The following is a 17,148-nucleotide window of genomic DNA, read 5'->3' on the forward strand; positions in this document are numbered from 1 at the left end:
TGGGGAGCCCCCAGAGGCAGAAAATCCAGAAATGAACCCAATCCCCAACTTACTAACCATCAGGGCAGAGTCCATTGGAAATTGACCTATGCACTTTCCAAAAGGGCACAGCCAATGGGTGCATAACTTTGCATGCCAACATGCTCTGTGGCTCAGTGTCAGAGCATCTTCCTTGCACGCAGGATGTCCCAGGTAACTCCAGGTAGGGAAGGGAGCAGCTCCCATCTGAAACCTTGGAGAGCTGTTGGCTGCCAGTCAGAGCAGAGAGGTCCTGCCATGGAACGCAGCTTTTCTTGTTGCCTTTACTGCCTCACATGGGACGTGGGTGGAGCTGTGGTCTAAACCACTGAGCCTTGGGCTTCCCAATCAGAAGGTCGGCGGTTCGAATCCCCGCAACGGGGTGAGCTCCCATTGTTTGGTCCCTGCTCCTGCCAACCTAGCAGTTTGAAAGCCAGTGCAAGTAGATAAATAGGTACCGCTCCGGCGGGAAGGTAAATGGTGTTTCTGTGTGCTGCTCTGGTTCACCAGAAGTGGCTTAGTTATGCTGGCCACATGACCCGGAAGCTGTCTGTGGACAAATGCCGGCTCCCTCAGCCTATCGAGCGAGCTGAGTGCGAAACCCCAGAGTCGGTCACGACTGGACCTAATGGTCAGGGGTCCCTTTACCTTTCACCACCTCACAAGTAGTCATCTTTACCCAGGGGGGAATCAGGGGACACAAAAGTTTAAGAGCAAGGGTCAGCAAGGTTTACCTCACCTGGGCCGGTTCACTCCAGCAGAGCCCCCTCTGTGGGTCGGAGTGTGCGCACGCAACGCGCATGCCCGTGATTCCCAGTGTCTGTGCATGTGCAGACGCAATTTCTGGCGCCGTGGAAGCGAGTCCCTGCACCACGCTGGTTTAGCACCGTGCGCAGGGACTTGCCTAGTGCGCGGTTCAGTTCATTGGCCGGTTAAACAACTCGTGGCCCATGGGCCTTAGGTTCCCAACCCCTGGTTAAGAGCCTGCTCTTCAGCGAGGTCTGGGTTGACGCTTAACAACTTTCAAGCCCAATACTCTTAAGTCAGACCTTCCGAAGAGCAAGATTCTTCTAGCGCTTCTCTTCGATAGCCTTAAAACCTTGCAACCGGTATGTCATGTTTTCGTAACAGCGCTGAAACCAGCCAATATCACCCTGATCTCTTAGCTTGCCTTCACAAGGATTATGGGATGCCTATGGGTGATGCCGGGAAGCAGGTGGCATTGTGGGTTAAACCACAGAGCCTAGGGCTTGCCGATCAGAAGGCTGGCGGTTCAAATCCCTGCGACGGGGTGAGCTCCCATTGCTCAGTCCCTGCTCCTGCCAACCTAGCAGTTCGAAAGCACGTCAAAGTGCAAGTAGATAAATAGGTACCACTCTGGCGGGAAGGTAAACGGCGTTTCCGTGCGCCGCTCTGGTTTGCCAGAAGCGGCTTAGCCATGCTGGCCACATGACCCGGAAGCTGTACACCAGCTCCCTCGGCCAATAAAGCGAGATGAGCGCCACAACCCCAGAGTCAGTCACGACTGGACCTAATGGTCCCTTTACCTTTTATGGGTGATGCCACCTGCAAATGTCACCCCCTCTCCTTGGAAGGTGCGGCACAGTATTTTGCAGTCCATCAATCCTATGCACACCCATTTGAAGAACAACACTACGCTCAACGGTGCTAGAGGATTACAGCCTTAAGGTTGCTACTTCCGCATCAACTCTCATTCGCCACCCCAGAGAGAGCCTTACGAAAAAGCAAGCCTTGAGAAGTCAGTGCTGATTTTTTACTGGGGATAACAGCCTCTCTCTCACTTGTGCTTATCACGTGAACATCTCTGGGAGAATGAAATCATTGTTGACACCGCATCCTAAGTGACAAGACACTTTTGCACACACACAGAGAGAGGGAGTGTTGCCTGAGACCCAAAACACACCCACCCACCAAAAGAAAGGAAATTTTAAGGAAATTCAGCCAACTGCTGTACAGTGGGGGGGCATCATCTTGTTCAGACAAGGGGTGCCAAAACTGAAATCGGGAGAGAGGAGGTGGTTTGTGTTCAAGGCTGTACGTAGGTCCTGGGTACCTGCCTGGAAATAAGCCCCAAAGAACCTGGTGTAACCTACTCCCAACTCAACAACGAAGGGGTTGCAATGCAATATGATCAACTGAACATCCAAACCTTGAAGCCAGATAATTGAATGTTGTTTTGTTTTGGGGAGTTTGCAGGGGTTCGGAAACAGCTGATCAGCAAGACACAGGGTGGGAGGGGTAGGAGATTAACCCCAGCAGAAGGGGGGGGGGAGCCACAAATATATTTCAGTTCTGACCCTTTCATCTTCTGGATTATAGAAAGTGGCAAAACTCGCTTATAGTTTTTAAAAGAATAGGATGGTGATGTGGAGATGCCATCAAAAGGACTAAGCAGGTAAAATGGAAATAGGGTTAATAGATGCTTTCAAAGGTCTTTGACACTGAAGGAGGAGAGAAAGCAAAACAGGGAGAGGAGGAATGCAGCAACAATGGGGGGGGGGGGAGAGGCTCCGGAGCGGTGACGTAATGGCTGGCAGCGCTCCCTGCCCCAGCTGAGACAACCTGAGAGGCTGTTGCTGGTACTCTGCAAGCACTGGCTCCTTATTTGCAAGAAGAGGGAGGAAAAAAAAGCACATATATTTTACATGCACATCTAGAACTACAAGAGCTCTATACAGCAAGCCCGGGTGCGCTTGCAACCTCTGCAAAAACTGCAAGAGAGATCACACAAGCCAAGGCTTGCAGGGGGGGGGGACCTTTTGGGTTTCTCCAACACCAGGAGGAGGAAAATCCATCCCAAGTTTTTTTGCAGATGCACCAGAATGTGGTAAACAAGAAGAGGCAAACAAGCCGGAGGAGGAGGAGGAGGAAGGGGGGCGTGCCTGGGCTGCCGGGTGCGCGCGCGCTTGTTTTGTTCTGCTGTTTTTCAAACACCATGCAAAAAAATCCAAACAAACATAGATTTATTTGAAACGCACAGAGACGCCCCCTCCCCATCCCACTTACCTCTGCAAAATAGAGATTGAGGAGGCAGGCGGCGGCGAAGAGGAGGCAGACGGGGAAGCAGAAGAGCAGCCAGCGGGGGAAGGGAGGCAGCCGGGGCTGGCGGTGGGGCGGCAGGAGGGCGCCCTGCAGGTAGAAGGAGAAGAGGACGGTGCGCAGCGCCGCCCAGAGCAGGCAGAGGAAGAGGCAGACGGTGCGGTAGCTGAGCCGCTTCTCCCGGTAGTAGAGAAGCAGCCAGAGCTGCAGGTAGGCGAAGAGGAAGAGGCCGGCGTAGAGGAGCGTGTGCAAGGTGCTCAGTCCCAGGGCCAGCGGGGAGCGGGGATCGGGGCCCGGATCGGGGCCCCGCAGCACCATGGCACCCCCGGGGCACCCTTGGGTGCCCTGCAAAGTAACAAATCGGGGGGTTGTGCAAAGGGGTGCGTGGGGTGCAAAACTGGGGGGTGCCCTGCACCCCGCTATGGGGAGGCTCACAGCTCCATGCAAAATCCAGCTTCAAAAATAATCCATATATATCAATATATTTGTCCTGCCAGTGAACCGCCCGCCCGCCTGCAGCGCCGGCTCGGCTCTCCCCGAACCAGCCAACTCTTCCCTCCCTCGCTCCAGCTGCGAAAGAAACAATCAGCTGAGCGGCCGCGGCGATTTGAGGCGCTCGCTCCGGGCCACGCGCCGCTCGCCATTGGCCGCCGCCGAGCTCCGCCCACCAGAGGCCCGCCCGCTGGCTGCCGGGCCGCGTCGCTCAAGGGGAGAAGCCCCGCCCACTCCCCTTTCAGCCCCGCCCCTCGCTCGCTCGCTCGTGGCTGGCGGCCCCGCCTCCGGAATGCTTTTCTTAGGTTGGCGCCGCCCGCCCGCCTCGCGTTTGGCAGAGCCCACTCTGTGTTTTTGCACAGCCGCCTCTGCGCCTTTTCTCGCCCTCTTTTTTACTGGATCGGCAGGAAGAGGGAGGAAGAGGCCTGTGTGCGTAAGATGCCATGCATTGGGGAAAAAAAATAATATTTATTTATTTGGGTTTGATTCCCCCCCCCCCCCAGTTTCTCTCGCGTGCTGTTGCTCTGTGTAGCTAATGAAGCTTGCACCGCTTTGCAAAAATGGGGAAAAAAGGCTCTAAGGCAACCGCTTTTCCCTGATGTGCAGAAGAAATCGGGCTTTTTTAGTGCCCTGCAATGCCCCTTCTTCGCCTCCCAGCTGTTTAAAGGGAATTTTGCAAAAGTCCTGTTGATTGATTTGCTGGCAGGTTCCAGGTGGATGGATCCCTGGTCCCCCGCCTGAGCTTTGCCTGCATTGACCTCCAAGGAGGCCCCATGGATTTCAAGGCGGCTTCCGATTTGATGTGCTTCAGGGGGGTGGTCGCCTCGGAGGGCTGGCTCTCTATTCTATAGGATCCCCTGTTGCTAAGGGGAGTTTGGAAAAAAGGCTCCATTTAGGACAGCCAAGAGAGGCTCCTCCCGCGTTGCTGTAGGGCATGGGGAGGCAACCTAAGGCCTGGGGGCCGGATGCGGCCCAATTGCCTTCTGAATCCGGCCCCTGGACGGTCCGGGAATCAGCGTGTTTTTACATGAGTCGAATGTGTCCTTTTATTTAAAATGCACCTCTGGGTTATTTGTGGGGCCTGCCTGGTGTTTTCCCATGAGCAGAATGTGTGCTTTTATCTAAAATGCATCTCTGGGTTATTTGTGGGGCATAGGAATTCATTCATTTATTTTATTTTCAAAATATAGTCCGGCCCCCCACAAGCTCTGAGGGACAGGGGACCGGCCCCCTGCTGAAAAGTTTGCTGACCCCTGTTGTAGGGCAATGACGCTCAATGGCTGCTCCCCCCCCTTTTGCAGTGGGATATTTGGGGTCCTTTCAGAACATGGCAGCACTCTAGCGCTGAGCATGAAGTCATCGGACTGGTTTGACTGGGATGCATTGGGATCCAGCAGAGAAGCCACTGGAATCCCAGGTTGCTTGGGAGACAACGGTGCCACGTGGGCCCCCAAATATTTAGCAGAGGCAGGCAACTGGGACCTGCCAAATTCGCAACTGGGGGAGAGGCAAGCAGCCATCTGGAAGGCAACGGCTGTGTGTGGAGGTGAGTTGCTGTTTCTTTGGCACTTTAATGCAGTGAACAACCAAATGGCAGAGAAGAGAAGGGACTTCCTCGCTCAGAGTGTAGTTAAACTGACCTGAAACCGACCTGAAACCATTTTTGATTCCTAAACTGACCAAATGTTTTCTCTGCAAGGTCAAAGGAAAATGGAAAAGCCTCCCCATTGTCTTTTCCTTCACAAATCCTGTCTTAAGGGTATGTCTGTGTATGAATAGGGTGAGCCTGTGACCTGGCTCAGGAACTAAGTATTTCTCATTGCAAAAGACTGGCCAGGCTCCCCAGGGTATCCAATCAAGTGAGCATTAATAGGTAACCTGCCAGACAGAAGATAAACAATGCACTCAGATTTCTGCTGTAGACCGCCTTTTCTGTGATGTAGGTATGATGTATCTGAGGGGTGGTCATGGGTTTACACCCCTTCTGTGATGTATGTATGAAGTATGGAGGGGTGGTCTTGATCTCCAGGATAGGGAATTTAAAATGTCTATATAAGGGCAGGCACACCTTGGTTCTGGGTTCCTCCTCCTTTCCTGCGTTTGAGGGGAGCACCCTGTTGCAACAGATCAATACAGATCAGGCTTACTAGCTGCTTTGCTTTTCAATATTCTCTAGTTGGCCTCTGTTATTTTCTCCTACCAATAGGGAACCTACATAAGGACTCTATATGGGCTCTTGGATACCCCATATGGGGAAAAGGGCAGATTTTTGTTTATAACAAAAGGAGGCAGGGATGGCCACCAACTGGTCAAATTCATGGGGGAGGAAAGGGCTACTAGCTCTGCTTCCATAGTCAGAGGCAGCAGTGTTTCTGAATACCAGTTGCTGAAACCACAAGAGGAGAGAGGGCTCTTGTGTTCGAATCCTGCTTGCGGGTTTCCCACAGGCATCTGGTTGGCCACTGTGAGAACAGGATGCTGGACTAGGTGGGCCACTGGCCTGATCCTGCAGGCTCGTCTTGTGTTCTTGATGCTAAAAATAAAAATATATGCATTTGCACTTGGCTGTGTATTATTATTATTATTTAAAAAAATACAGTCATACCTCTTGTTACGTTTGCTTCAGGTTAAATCTTTTCAGGTTGTGTCCTGTGGCGACCCGGAAGTACCGGAAAGGGTTACTTCCGGGTTTCGCAAAATGACGTTACGCACATGCGCAGAAGCGGCAAATTGTGACATGCTCATGTTGTGAACGGGTCTCTGGAACAGATCCCATTCGCAACCAGAGGTACCACTGTATATTTTTACGCTTTCCGTTTTACATACCATAACAGCAAAAAAGAAACAAAATACAGATATCATATCCGCTTTGACTTCCCTTCCCTTCTTTTGCGGATCTTTGTTTACATTTTCATTCTGCATCTTATCACTGACTCCAGTTCTTACAAATCCTTAATCAGTCCATGGTTCAGATTTTTGCTACAGGTCTTCTGTCAAACCTGCTAATAAGTGTAGTTGTTTGCAATAATTTTTCAATTACATGTTATACTTTCCCCCATTCTTTGCTGAAGTTTGATTCTTCCTGGCTCCTGATTCTTCCTGTGAGTTTTGCCAATTCAGCATAGCTCATTCGTTTTAACTGCCACTCCTCTCTGGTCAGAACTGAATTTTCCTTCCATCTCCAGGACAGCATCATTCGGGCAGCTGTGGTCACATACATGAACAATTTCTCCTGGTCTTTTGGGATCTCCGCACCTAACATTCCTAAAACGAAAGCTTCTGGTTTATTAGAAAAGGTTATTTTCAACATTCTTCCCCAACTCATTATGTATCATTTCCCAGAAAGCTTTTATCACTTTACATGACCACCACTTGTGATAAAAGGTGCCCTCTTTCTCTTTACATTTCCAGCACATATTATAATTTAGCTAATTTACAAGGCGTTAAATACCAAAGGTACATAATTTTCATATAGTGTAGCATGCTGTAAATTTCAGATCTGCAGTCCATAATCTCTCCCACGCTGCTAACTCAATATTATAACCAAAATCCTCGCCCAGTTTATCTTCACTGATTTGACCTGCTCATCTTCTGTTTGCCAATCCCATAGAAGTTTATACATTTTAGAAATTAATTTCTTTTTATTTTCCAACACCTATCTTTCGAATCGGGAGGTTTTATATAAAGAACCTTTCTTTTTATCCAGCTTAAATACTTCGTTAAGCTGGTGATACTGCAGCCAACCGGTTATTAGTCCTCTTATTTCTTCATATTGCCTTAATCTTAAATCTTGATCTACCTCTTTTAATAAGTCTTTATAAGTTACCCAGTCATTCTTCATATTTATTTTTTTCACCGGTTTTTCTTCAAGTGGAGAAAGCCACCACGGTATCTTTTGTTCTAATAATTCTTTTTACATTTATGCCACAACTCATATGCCAATTTCCTTTGTTACGGAAAAATCTAGGCGCAAGGCTGCTCAGTCCCCCAGCTGGTTGGGCAGAGCCCGCTGGTCCCTGCGGAATAAAGGAAGGAGTCCAGCCACCAACCGGAGCAAATAGCTGTAGACCAAAGTTTATTTTGCAACAGGTTCAAAGAGGAATTTTGAACCCTGAGGATGGGGTGACCAGGACTTTTAAAACTTTCCCACCATATCCCATAATACAGTTCGTACGCCATCATTGCTACATCACTGACATGTCACAAAACGGGAGGGGTAGACAGGGGTTACGCGGGTGGCTCTTTGGGTTAAACCACAGAGCCTAGGGCTTGCAAATCAGAAGGTCGGTGGTTCGAATCCCCGTGACGTGGTGGGCTCCCGTTGCTCGGTCCCTGCTCCTGCCAACCTAGCAGTTTGAAAGCACGTCAAAGTGCAAGTAGATAAATAGGTACCGCTCTGGTGGGAAGGTAAACGGCGTTTCTGTGCGCTGCTCTGGTTCACCAGAAGCGGCTTAGTCATGCTGGCCACATGACCCGGAAGCTGTACGCCGGCTCCCTTGGCCAATAAAGCGAGATGAGCGCCGCAACCCCAGAGTCAGCCACGACTGGACCTAATGGTCCCTTTACCTTTTAGACAAGGGTTACACTCGTTTTACCTTGGCAAACATGTCCAGACAAGTCCTTGGTACAAGATGAGCATAAGCAGACATGTCAGGGCAAGACCCAGGTATAAGATTAGCAGAGGCAAACACCTCTGAAGTCCCACCACCCAAAGTACATTAGAACTTCATTGCATGTCTGGCCCCTTGGCAAGTCTGGTGATGGGATTAGGCTTTCCTTGGCCAACAATCAGCTCAGCAGTTGTCCCCTCTGGGCACTTCCTGGGGTAGGAGATGTGTATAGTATACATGTCCGGCTTGGGGTTTTTTCCAAGACCAAAATAGTGTTGAAATGGAGGAAACTGGCAAAGGAGTTGATTTTAAATGATTGTTAAAGCTAGGTAACTTTCCTGAGCTGTCAAGTCAAAAGGATACATTTATGCGTAACATTTGTAACATTTAACAACTTTAAAGAGGTGCCCACTGTTACCGGAAAAATCCGAGGGCTCCCTTGGACAAAAAGTAAAGACACCAACCAGAGTAAATTGAAGCAAATCAGCAGCCTGTAGGCTTGGTCTTTATTGAAGAAAGACTGTCGCGACAGGGTGTTCCCCTCACTTGCAGGTGAGAGGAAAGACACAGAAAAATGGTGTGCAAGACCTTATAAAAACTTTTGAAATTCCCATCCTGTAGGTCAAGCCCACCCCCAGAAACATCATGCATACATTACAGAAAGGAGGTGTTGAGGGAGGAGTTGTGGTGGTAACCTGAGTGTCCTGTCACCTGGCTGATTCCCTTCTCCCCCCTCCCCATGAGTCATTTTCAGAAGACAAAAGGTAGTCGCAGTTTCCTGCCCCTTGAGGGAAGATCTGATCATTGTCCTTTGTTTCAGTGCATGCTGAATCCACTCCCATATGCAAGTTCTTTGTGATCTTGATTGTCTTCTGTCTAGGACCATCAGGGTTGGCATAGCAACTGGGCAGGGCTCCTGTGGATGTGCTGGGATGGTGAAGGGATTATAGCTGGCCTGTATCAAACCTTCCCCATTTTGTAGTCCTTCCTTCATGGAGTAAAATAAAAGTGGAACAGTGCAAATCCGATGTATGGTTGATTTTCTATGAATTTATAACAGAAGCGTAGCGTTTGTAGTGTGTGAGTGTGAGTGTGTGTGAAGTTTGTACAAACTGAATGATGGGGGGGGGGTTTCCTGCTACCCCCCCCGTAATTTCCGTAACACCTTATAACATGGTTCAAGAAAGCTTTATGAACTTTAACCTTGTCATACCACAAATACGCGTGCCAACCAAATCTCTCATGTCCTTCCAGATCTAATACATAACCATTTTCTAACGATATCCATTCTTTTAGCCAACACTTGGCCAGGTAGGTTAAAGGTACAGTCCTAAGCACTTGTCCAAGAAAGGAAGTAACTAAATTGTGCACTGGGGTCAGTGGAGTTTATTTCAGATGAACATAGGTATGCTAACGATTGGGGACAGGGGATCAATGAAAAGTTTCATACTGATTGCCAGTGGAATGAGATGCCCAAAGCAGTGAACTTTGAACAAAAAAGATCTTTGGTGTTCATGTTAGATGTCGTTATTTATTCTACGTAAAACAAATGCAACATAATTCATCAGAAATAAAACATCCCCCCTCCCAGCTTACAAGACAATATTATGTAAGTTTCCAAATATGGCTCCCTGATCTCTCCCACAGAAACATTTGTCTGTCTCCATCTGTCACAACTTATTCATTTTTTTTTTTTTAAATATTTTTTATTGCTTTTTAGAAATACAGAAAAAAGAATAAAGAATGGTTATAAGAAGATAGGGTATAGATAACAAGTTTCCATAATCTTTTTCCTTCTATTCTATAGGACTTCCCCACATCCTCCGAACCCTGCGTTCTCTGTCTTATAAAGCATCAGCAATTTGTTAACTTATTTCAAAACTTATTGTAACTTCCATTTTATCATGTTCCCTATTTTCAATTTTACTGTCGCACAATTCTTATATATCTTATATTAAACACAATAAAGTTATTTCATTATTTTACCTCTGAATTCTTGTGTCTTAATTTTCATTCCAATAACTTACATTTGCTGAAGCTAGAATTTCCTGAAAGGTGCATTTTTTTTTTTTTTTAACATTCATACAACTTATAGTGTTTTTTCAAATAGTCCTTAAACTTTTCCCAATCCTCCTCAGTTGTTTCTTCTCCCGCGTCTCGGATTCTGCCAGTCATTTCAGCCAGTTCCATATAGTCCATCAACTGCGATTGCCATTCCTCCAGCGTGGGTAAATCTTGTATCTTCCAATATTTTGCAATCAGGATCCTTGCTGCTGTGGTAGCATACATAAAAAAGGTTCTGTCCTTCTTAAGCACTCTCTGGTCCACCATGCCCAGAAGGAAGGCCTCTGGTTTTTTAGGTAAGGTAAATCTCAATACCTTTTTTAGTTCATTATGGATCATTTCCCAGAAGGCCTTCACTTTCGGGCAGGTCCACCAGAGATGAAAGAATGTCCCTTCCGCCTCTCCACATTTCCAACATTTGTTGTCAGACAGATGATATATCTTGGCTAACTTGACTGGGGTCATGTACCACCGGTATACCATTTTCATAATATTTTCCTTCAAGGCAATGCATGCCGTGAATTTCAAACCGGTGTTCCATAACCTTTCCCAGTCTGCAAACATAATGTTATGCCCCACATCCTGAGCCCATTTTATCATAGCGGATTTGACTGTCTCATCCTGTGTATTCCACTTAAGCAGCAAGTTATACATTCTCGAAAGTAGTTTACTTTTTGGCTCTAACAATTCAGTCTCTAGTTTCGATTTTTCCACCTGGAATCCAACTTTTTTATCTATTTTAAATACCTCTTGAATTTGCGCATAGTGCAACCAATCTCGTACCTTAGTTTTCAATTTCTCCAAACTTAGCAACCTCCAATTGTCTCCAGTTTTTTCAATTATTTCCCAATATTTAGGCCAATGGGCCTCCATGTTGGGTCTCTTACGTGCCTTAGCCTCCACCGGTGAGAGCCACCTCGGAGTTTTACTCTCCAATAAGTCTTTGTATTTTATCCAGACCCTCCAAATTGCTCTTCTGACAATATGGTTTTTAAACAGTTTGTGCACTTTGACCTTGTCATACCACAAATATGCATGCCACCCAAACGCATTGTCAAACCCTTCCAGATCCAGGACATCAGTGTTCTCCAATAAAATCCAATCTTTCAACCAGCAGAAGGCTGCAGATTCATAATATAGCCTCAAGTCTGGCAGGGCAAATCCCCCTCTTTCTTTCGCATCAGTTAATATTTTAAACTTTATTCGGGGCTTTTTGCCCTGCCAAACAAACTTAGAAATATCCCTCTGCCACTTTCCAAAACATTCCACCTTGTCCACGATCTGTAGGGCCTGAAACAAAAATAACATTTTCGGCAATACATTCATCTTTACAGCAGCTATTCGGCCTAACAAGGAAAGTTTCAGTCTTGACCATATATCCAAGTCTCTTTTGATTTCTAACCAGCATTTCTCATAGTTATCTTTAAACAAATTCAAGTTTTTGGAGGTCAAGTACACCCCTAGGTATTTTACTTTTTTAACCACATTCAGCTCCGTTTCTTTAGAGAACTCATCTGTTTCTGTAACTGTCAAATTTTTTGCTAAAACCTTGGTTTTTTGCTTATTTAACTTAAACCCCGCCACCCGACCAAAATCGGAAATTAATTCTAACACTCTTTTAGTGCTGGAGACTGGTTCCTGAAGTGTTAATACCACGTCATCTGCGAATGCTTTCAATTTATATTGTTTCACTCCGACCTCAATCCCCTGGACCAACCGGTCCTTTCTAATCATATTTAGCAACACCTCCAGGACTGAAATAAACAATAGGGGGGATAGGGGGCACCCCTGGCGTGTCCCTTTTTCAATTTTAAACTCCTCTGTCACCACATTGTTTACTATCAATTTAGCTTTTTGTTCTGTGTAGATTGCTTCTATACCATTTTCGAACCCCGGCCCCACTCCCATCCCTTCCAGATTTTTCTTCATAAACATCCAAGAAATATTATCAAAGGCCTTCTCTGCATCCACAAAAATCAAAACCGCTCTGGTATTCAGATTTGTTTGTAGAAGTTCCAAAATGTCAATAATGTTTCTTGTGTTGTCAAACAAATGCCTACCAGGGAGAAAGCCAGCCTGGTCCTTGTGAATCACTTCATTTAATACTTTTTTAAGTCTATTTGCCAAAATATCTGCAAAAATTTTATAATCCACATTTAGGAGTGAGATGGGGCGGTAGTTCTTAAGTTGGGTCTTTTCAGTCTCTGATTTAGGTACCAATGTGATGAAAGCCTCTTTCCACGTTTCCGGTGCCCTCCCTCCCTCCATTATCTGGTTGCAAACCTCCATCAAAGGTTGTATCAAATAGTCCTTTAAAACTTTATAATATTTGGAGGTTAAGCCGTCCGGGCCTGGGGACTTGCCAAGTTGAAGATTTTGAATGGCACTTTCAATTTCTTGCTGTGTAATATTACAGTTCAGGTTTGTTCTCATTTCCAGGGGTATTTTTTGTAATCCATTAGTTTTTAGAAATTGATCCACCTCTGAGGCTTTTTGCGGCCCTTGTGTATAAAGTTCTTTGAAATACCTCTGGAAGCACTTTCTGATTTCCTCGGGTTTCTGAACCATTCTCCCTTCGATCTCTAGATTTGTAACCGTATTAAGCTTTTGTCTCTTTTTCAACTGCCAAGCTAGCAGTTTCCCACACTTATTCGCCGATTCGAAGGATCTTTGTTTCATTTGTTTAATTTTCCATTCCACCTCTTGGTTTATCAGTTTTGAATATTGCGCCTGGAAGAATTTCACTTCTCTTAACACGTCCTTCGACTTAGGCCTAGATCTTAATTTTTTCTCTCCTTCTCTTATTTTCTCCAATATCTTCTCCTTCTTTTCATTCCAGAGCCTTTTCTTAATTGTGTTTTGTTGTATTAGAAACCCTCTCATAACTGCCTTACTTGCGTCCCAGATTGTTCTTTTTTCCACGGTGGTATTCAAATTTATCTCAAAATAGTCTTTTAAGGTTTTTTGGGCCTTCTTCACAATCTCCTGATCTCTTAATAAGGTGTCATTCATTTTCCATCTAAAGGTACCGGTTGTGTTAAGTCTCAATTCCACTTTCAAAGCACTATGGTCGGAGCAGGTTTTTGGGCAGATTTCCACTTTTCTAGTCTTAGGTGCCAGTCCTCTAGTTGTCCAGATTTGGTCGATTCGTGTCCATGTCAGATGAGCCTCAGAAAAGAAAGTCCCTTCTTTCCCTAGAGGGTTCTTAACCCTCCAGATGTCCACTAAGTCCATATTGTCTGTCATTTCAAAAAAAGTTTTGGGAAGTCTGCCGTCTTTCGATATGTTAGCACTTTGTGACTTATCCATATGTACAGAGACAACCCCATTCATATCACCCAGCATAATGATGTTGCTATAATCCAAATAATCCAGCATGGTCTCATGCAGCTTCCTGAAAAATTCCGACTTTCCCTCATTTGGAGCATATATTCCTAATATCAAAATTTTTTCTCCTTGTGTCTGTATTTCAATCGCCAAAATTCGGCCGTGTTCATCTTTAAATAAAAATTTCGGTGACAGGCTCTCCTTTGCATAAATCACCACTCCTCTCTTCTTAACTTTGTCCGAAGAAGTAAATTCTTGGCCTAGTCTTTTGTTAATTAACACTTTTCTATGGAGCCTTGTCACATGTGTTTCCTGTAGGCAGATAACGTCCAATTGTTCCTTTTTCAAAATGTGAAAAACTTTCCTTCTTTTTTCCGGGGAATTTCCGCCATTTATATTCCAACTAAGAAGCTGCAGAGACATCCTGAATCAATTGACGGGTTCTACAATGGGGTATCTAAGCTTCCTCCCGATCCCGGGGGAGGTAATGCTGGTCCTGGTCCTGGTGGTATATCTCTTGGAGATGGTCCCGGTAGTGGTGGAGGCCAAGAAGCTGCAGCTCCTTTTTGCAGGTCCTCCTCGTGGTCGTGTAGGAACTTCTGCTGGTCTTCAGGTGATTTAATCTTTATTTTCCTTCCTTTGTAAGTAAATGAAAGTCCTTGTGGAAACTCCCACCTGTAGGGAATTCCGTTGTGTCTCAACAATTTGGTCAAATCTATATAGGTAGTCCTAAGTTCCAAGAGATATTTGGGTATATCTCTGTAAATTTCGGCCCTTTTACCTTCTACCTCCAAAGATTTCTTAAAATGTAGGCCTAGTATCTTATCCCTTTCTTCTCTTGATCTCAGAGCAACCAAACAGTCTCTGGGCTTATCTTTCTTTACTGATTTTCCCAGTCTAAAGGCTGTCACAATTTTAAAGTCCTTTCCTTCCTCAATTCCCCAGAATTTGGTGAACAAAAGTATCAAAAATCCCTCTAAATTATTTTGTTCCAATTCCGGGATAGCCCTTATCCTGAGATTACTATCTTTACTCTTCAATTCAACCAATGCCAGATAGGCTTGTTGTTCCCCTACTTGCCTTCTCAAAGGTCTCACCTCTCCTTTAATTTCTTCCACCTTTAAGTTCGCCTGTTCTGCTTTTTGGTTAGCTTCCACAGCTAATTTAAAGTTTTCTGCCGTAGCTCCTTGCAATTTCTCAATTGCCTGAGTGTGCTGTGAAACCTGTTCAGTTAGTTTGCCAATAGAGGATGTAGCTTGGTCAATCTTTGATGTTTGATTGTCCACTTTTTGGTTTAAGACTGCCAATTGTTCCAAAATTTGTTTTAAAACTGTTTCAGATCCTCCAGTTGCCATGTCTTCTGCAGCAGGCTGCACTAGTTCCACCTCCTGTGCTGTCAGCACAGTTGGGACAGATGATCTGCGATGATGAGTTAAAGTTGTTTGCAAAAGTTGCCCAGATTTTTTCTCTTTTTCTTTATCTTTAGCTTTAGCTGCTCTTGTTCTCCCTGTGCCGCTCATTCCACACCTGCCTCTGTTCAAGGTCAAATGGTCTTTTGTCCCATGAGAAAAACAAGTCCCAAATATAAATAAAAAAACCACGAAAAGTTTCAATAAAACTCAGTTCCCATGCAACTATGTTTCCACAGTCCTATAGGGGGAGTATTCCAAAGCTTCAAAAAAGAAAGGAACTATTTTCCGCCATTGAAGTTCCTCAATTCCCCATATTGAGTTTAATAATTCCCAAACGCAAAAGGAAGGCTTCCAGGACTTCTAGTTTTTTTAAAATCCAGCCATAAAGTATCAATACAAGTCCATGTAACAATGTTTAATATTAGTATCTCAGTCTATGCAACAATTTCGATCTCTGCAACAATATCGTCAGTTTGACCGCAGTTTGACAGTTCTTTTTCTATGCACTGGCAGCCCGGTGACGGGGTTATCTCTTTCAGCCCCGTTTAGCCCAAAGATTGGAGGATAGTTCTAAAGAATAAAAGTCTATACAACCACAGTTCTTTTCCTTTTTAGCTTCAAAATACAGAGTCTCTCAATGCACCCTTTCTTCCACTTTAACAATCCCTTTTTAAATACTTCAGCTCGTTTCCGAGCCCTTGCTTTGATCTGATTAGCAGAGTCGGAAGGCGGACTTCCTGTTACTCGCCTCCCGCTTTCGGCCGAATTTCTTCAATTTAGTTGGAAAATTTAGGACCCTTACTCACGGGTATGTTGCTCCAATTCCGATAATTTCAAGAAGAAAGGTCAGCGCTCATCAGCAGCAGCAGCGCGGCTTTGCTTCCACGAAAAGAGCGATGAACTCACAGCGCCGCTCCCCCTTTCACGTTCCGGAGCCTCTTACGAGGTTCCTTCACAGCTTCTGGGGGGGCTCCAGGCGCCCGCCGAGTCCCACGTCCGCAGGCTCACTCTGCCTGCGGTTTTTCTTGATGGGTCTCCGCTTTGCCGCAGCGGACGACCCTTTTTCGCGGAGCCCCTCTTCACAGCGCAAAGAGGACCGCCATTGCTGTTTCGCGCCGCCTCCGGAAGTCCCTGTCACAACTTATTCAAATACAGTCATACTTCGTGTTGCGTCCGTTTCATGTTGCGTCTTTTTGCCTTGTGTCCCGCGGCAACTCAGAAGTACCGGAACAGGTTACTTTTGGGTTTCGCCGTTTGTGCATGCGCAGAAGTGCTAAATCATGCTTTGCGCATAGCTGTCAAATTTCAGATTTGAAAATAAGGGATCAGGAGCCTCACCTGTCCTGGGGACAGTCTTCGGGATATCTAACAATCCGGGATAGCAGTGGGAAGCAGCGGGAAATGGCACTGGAATAAGGGAATTTCCCGCAAAACAAAGGAAAGGTTGACAGCTGTGGCTTCGCAGCACTTTGAGTTGCGGGCATTTCACGTTATGGACGGGTCTCCGTAACACAAGGTGTTGTTGTTGTTTAGTCGTTTAGTCGTGTCCGATTCTTCTTGACCCCCTGGACCAGAGCACGCCAGGCACTCCTGTCTTCCACTGCCTCCCGCAGTTTGGTCAAACTCATGCTGGTAGCATCGAGAACACTGTCCCACCATCTCGTCCTCTGTCGTCCCCTTCTCCTCGTGCCCTCCATCTTTCCCATCATCAGGGTCTTTTCCAGAGAGACTTCTCTTCTCATCAGGTGGCCAAAGTATCTGTCCTTCCAGTGAGCACTCAGGGCTGATTTCCTTCAGAATGGAGAGGTTTGATCTTCTTGCAGTCCATGGGACTCTCAAGAGTCTCCTCCAGCACCATAATTCAAAAGCATCCATTCTTTGGCGATCAGCCTTCTTGATGGTCCAGCTCTCACTTCCATACATCACTACTGGGAAAACCAGAGCTTGAACTATATGGACCTTTGTTGGCAAGGTGATGTCTCTACTTTTTAAGATGCTGTCTAGGTTTGTCATTGCTTTCCTCCCAAGAAGCAGGCGTCTCTTAATTTCGTGGCTGCTGTCACCATCTGCAGTGATCATGGAGCCCAAGAAAGTAAAATCTCTCACTGCCTCCATTTCTTCCCCTTCTATTTGCCAGGAGGTGATGGGACCAGTGGCCATGATCT

General features: G+C 46.0%; 2 protein-coding genes across 3 annotated transcripts in view; one reads left to right on the top strand and one right to left on the bottom strand.

Moving 5' to 3' along the window:
- GPR137C (G protein-coupled receptor 137C) overlaps positions 1 to 3,656 on the bottom strand; it is a 28,349-nt gene extending 24,693 nt beyond the window's left edge. The window contains exon 1 of the mRNA XM_083737122.1: positions 3,046 to 3,656. Coding sequence (XP_083593248.1) covers positions 3,046 to 3,396 — 351 coding nt within the window. The 5' untranslated portion in view covers positions 3,397 to 3,656. The remainder of the gene's footprint in view (positions 1 to 3,045) is intronic.
- Positions 3,182 to 17,148, top strand: part of TXNDC16 (thioredoxin domain containing 16) — a 50,946-nt gene continuing 36,979 nt past the window's right edge. Inside the window, exons 1-2 of one of the 2 annotated variants that reach the window (XM_083733074.1) lie at positions 3,182 to 3,288; positions 4,872 to 5,116. The gene's annotated coding sequence lies outside the window, so the exon portion shown is untranslated. Of the gene's footprint in view, positions 3,289 to 3,896; positions 4,000 to 4,871; positions 5,117 to 17,148 lie in introns of those variants that run through there. The other variant, XM_083733073.1, reaches the window with a different exon arrangement.

The sequence above is a fragment of the Podarcis gaigeae genome (genome assembly GCF_964106915.1).
Source record: "Podarcis gaigeae genome assembly, chromosome: 1".
NCBI classification, from domain to species: domain Eukaryota; kingdom Metazoa; phylum Chordata; class Lepidosauria; order Squamata; family Lacertidae; genus Podarcis; species Podarcis gaigeae.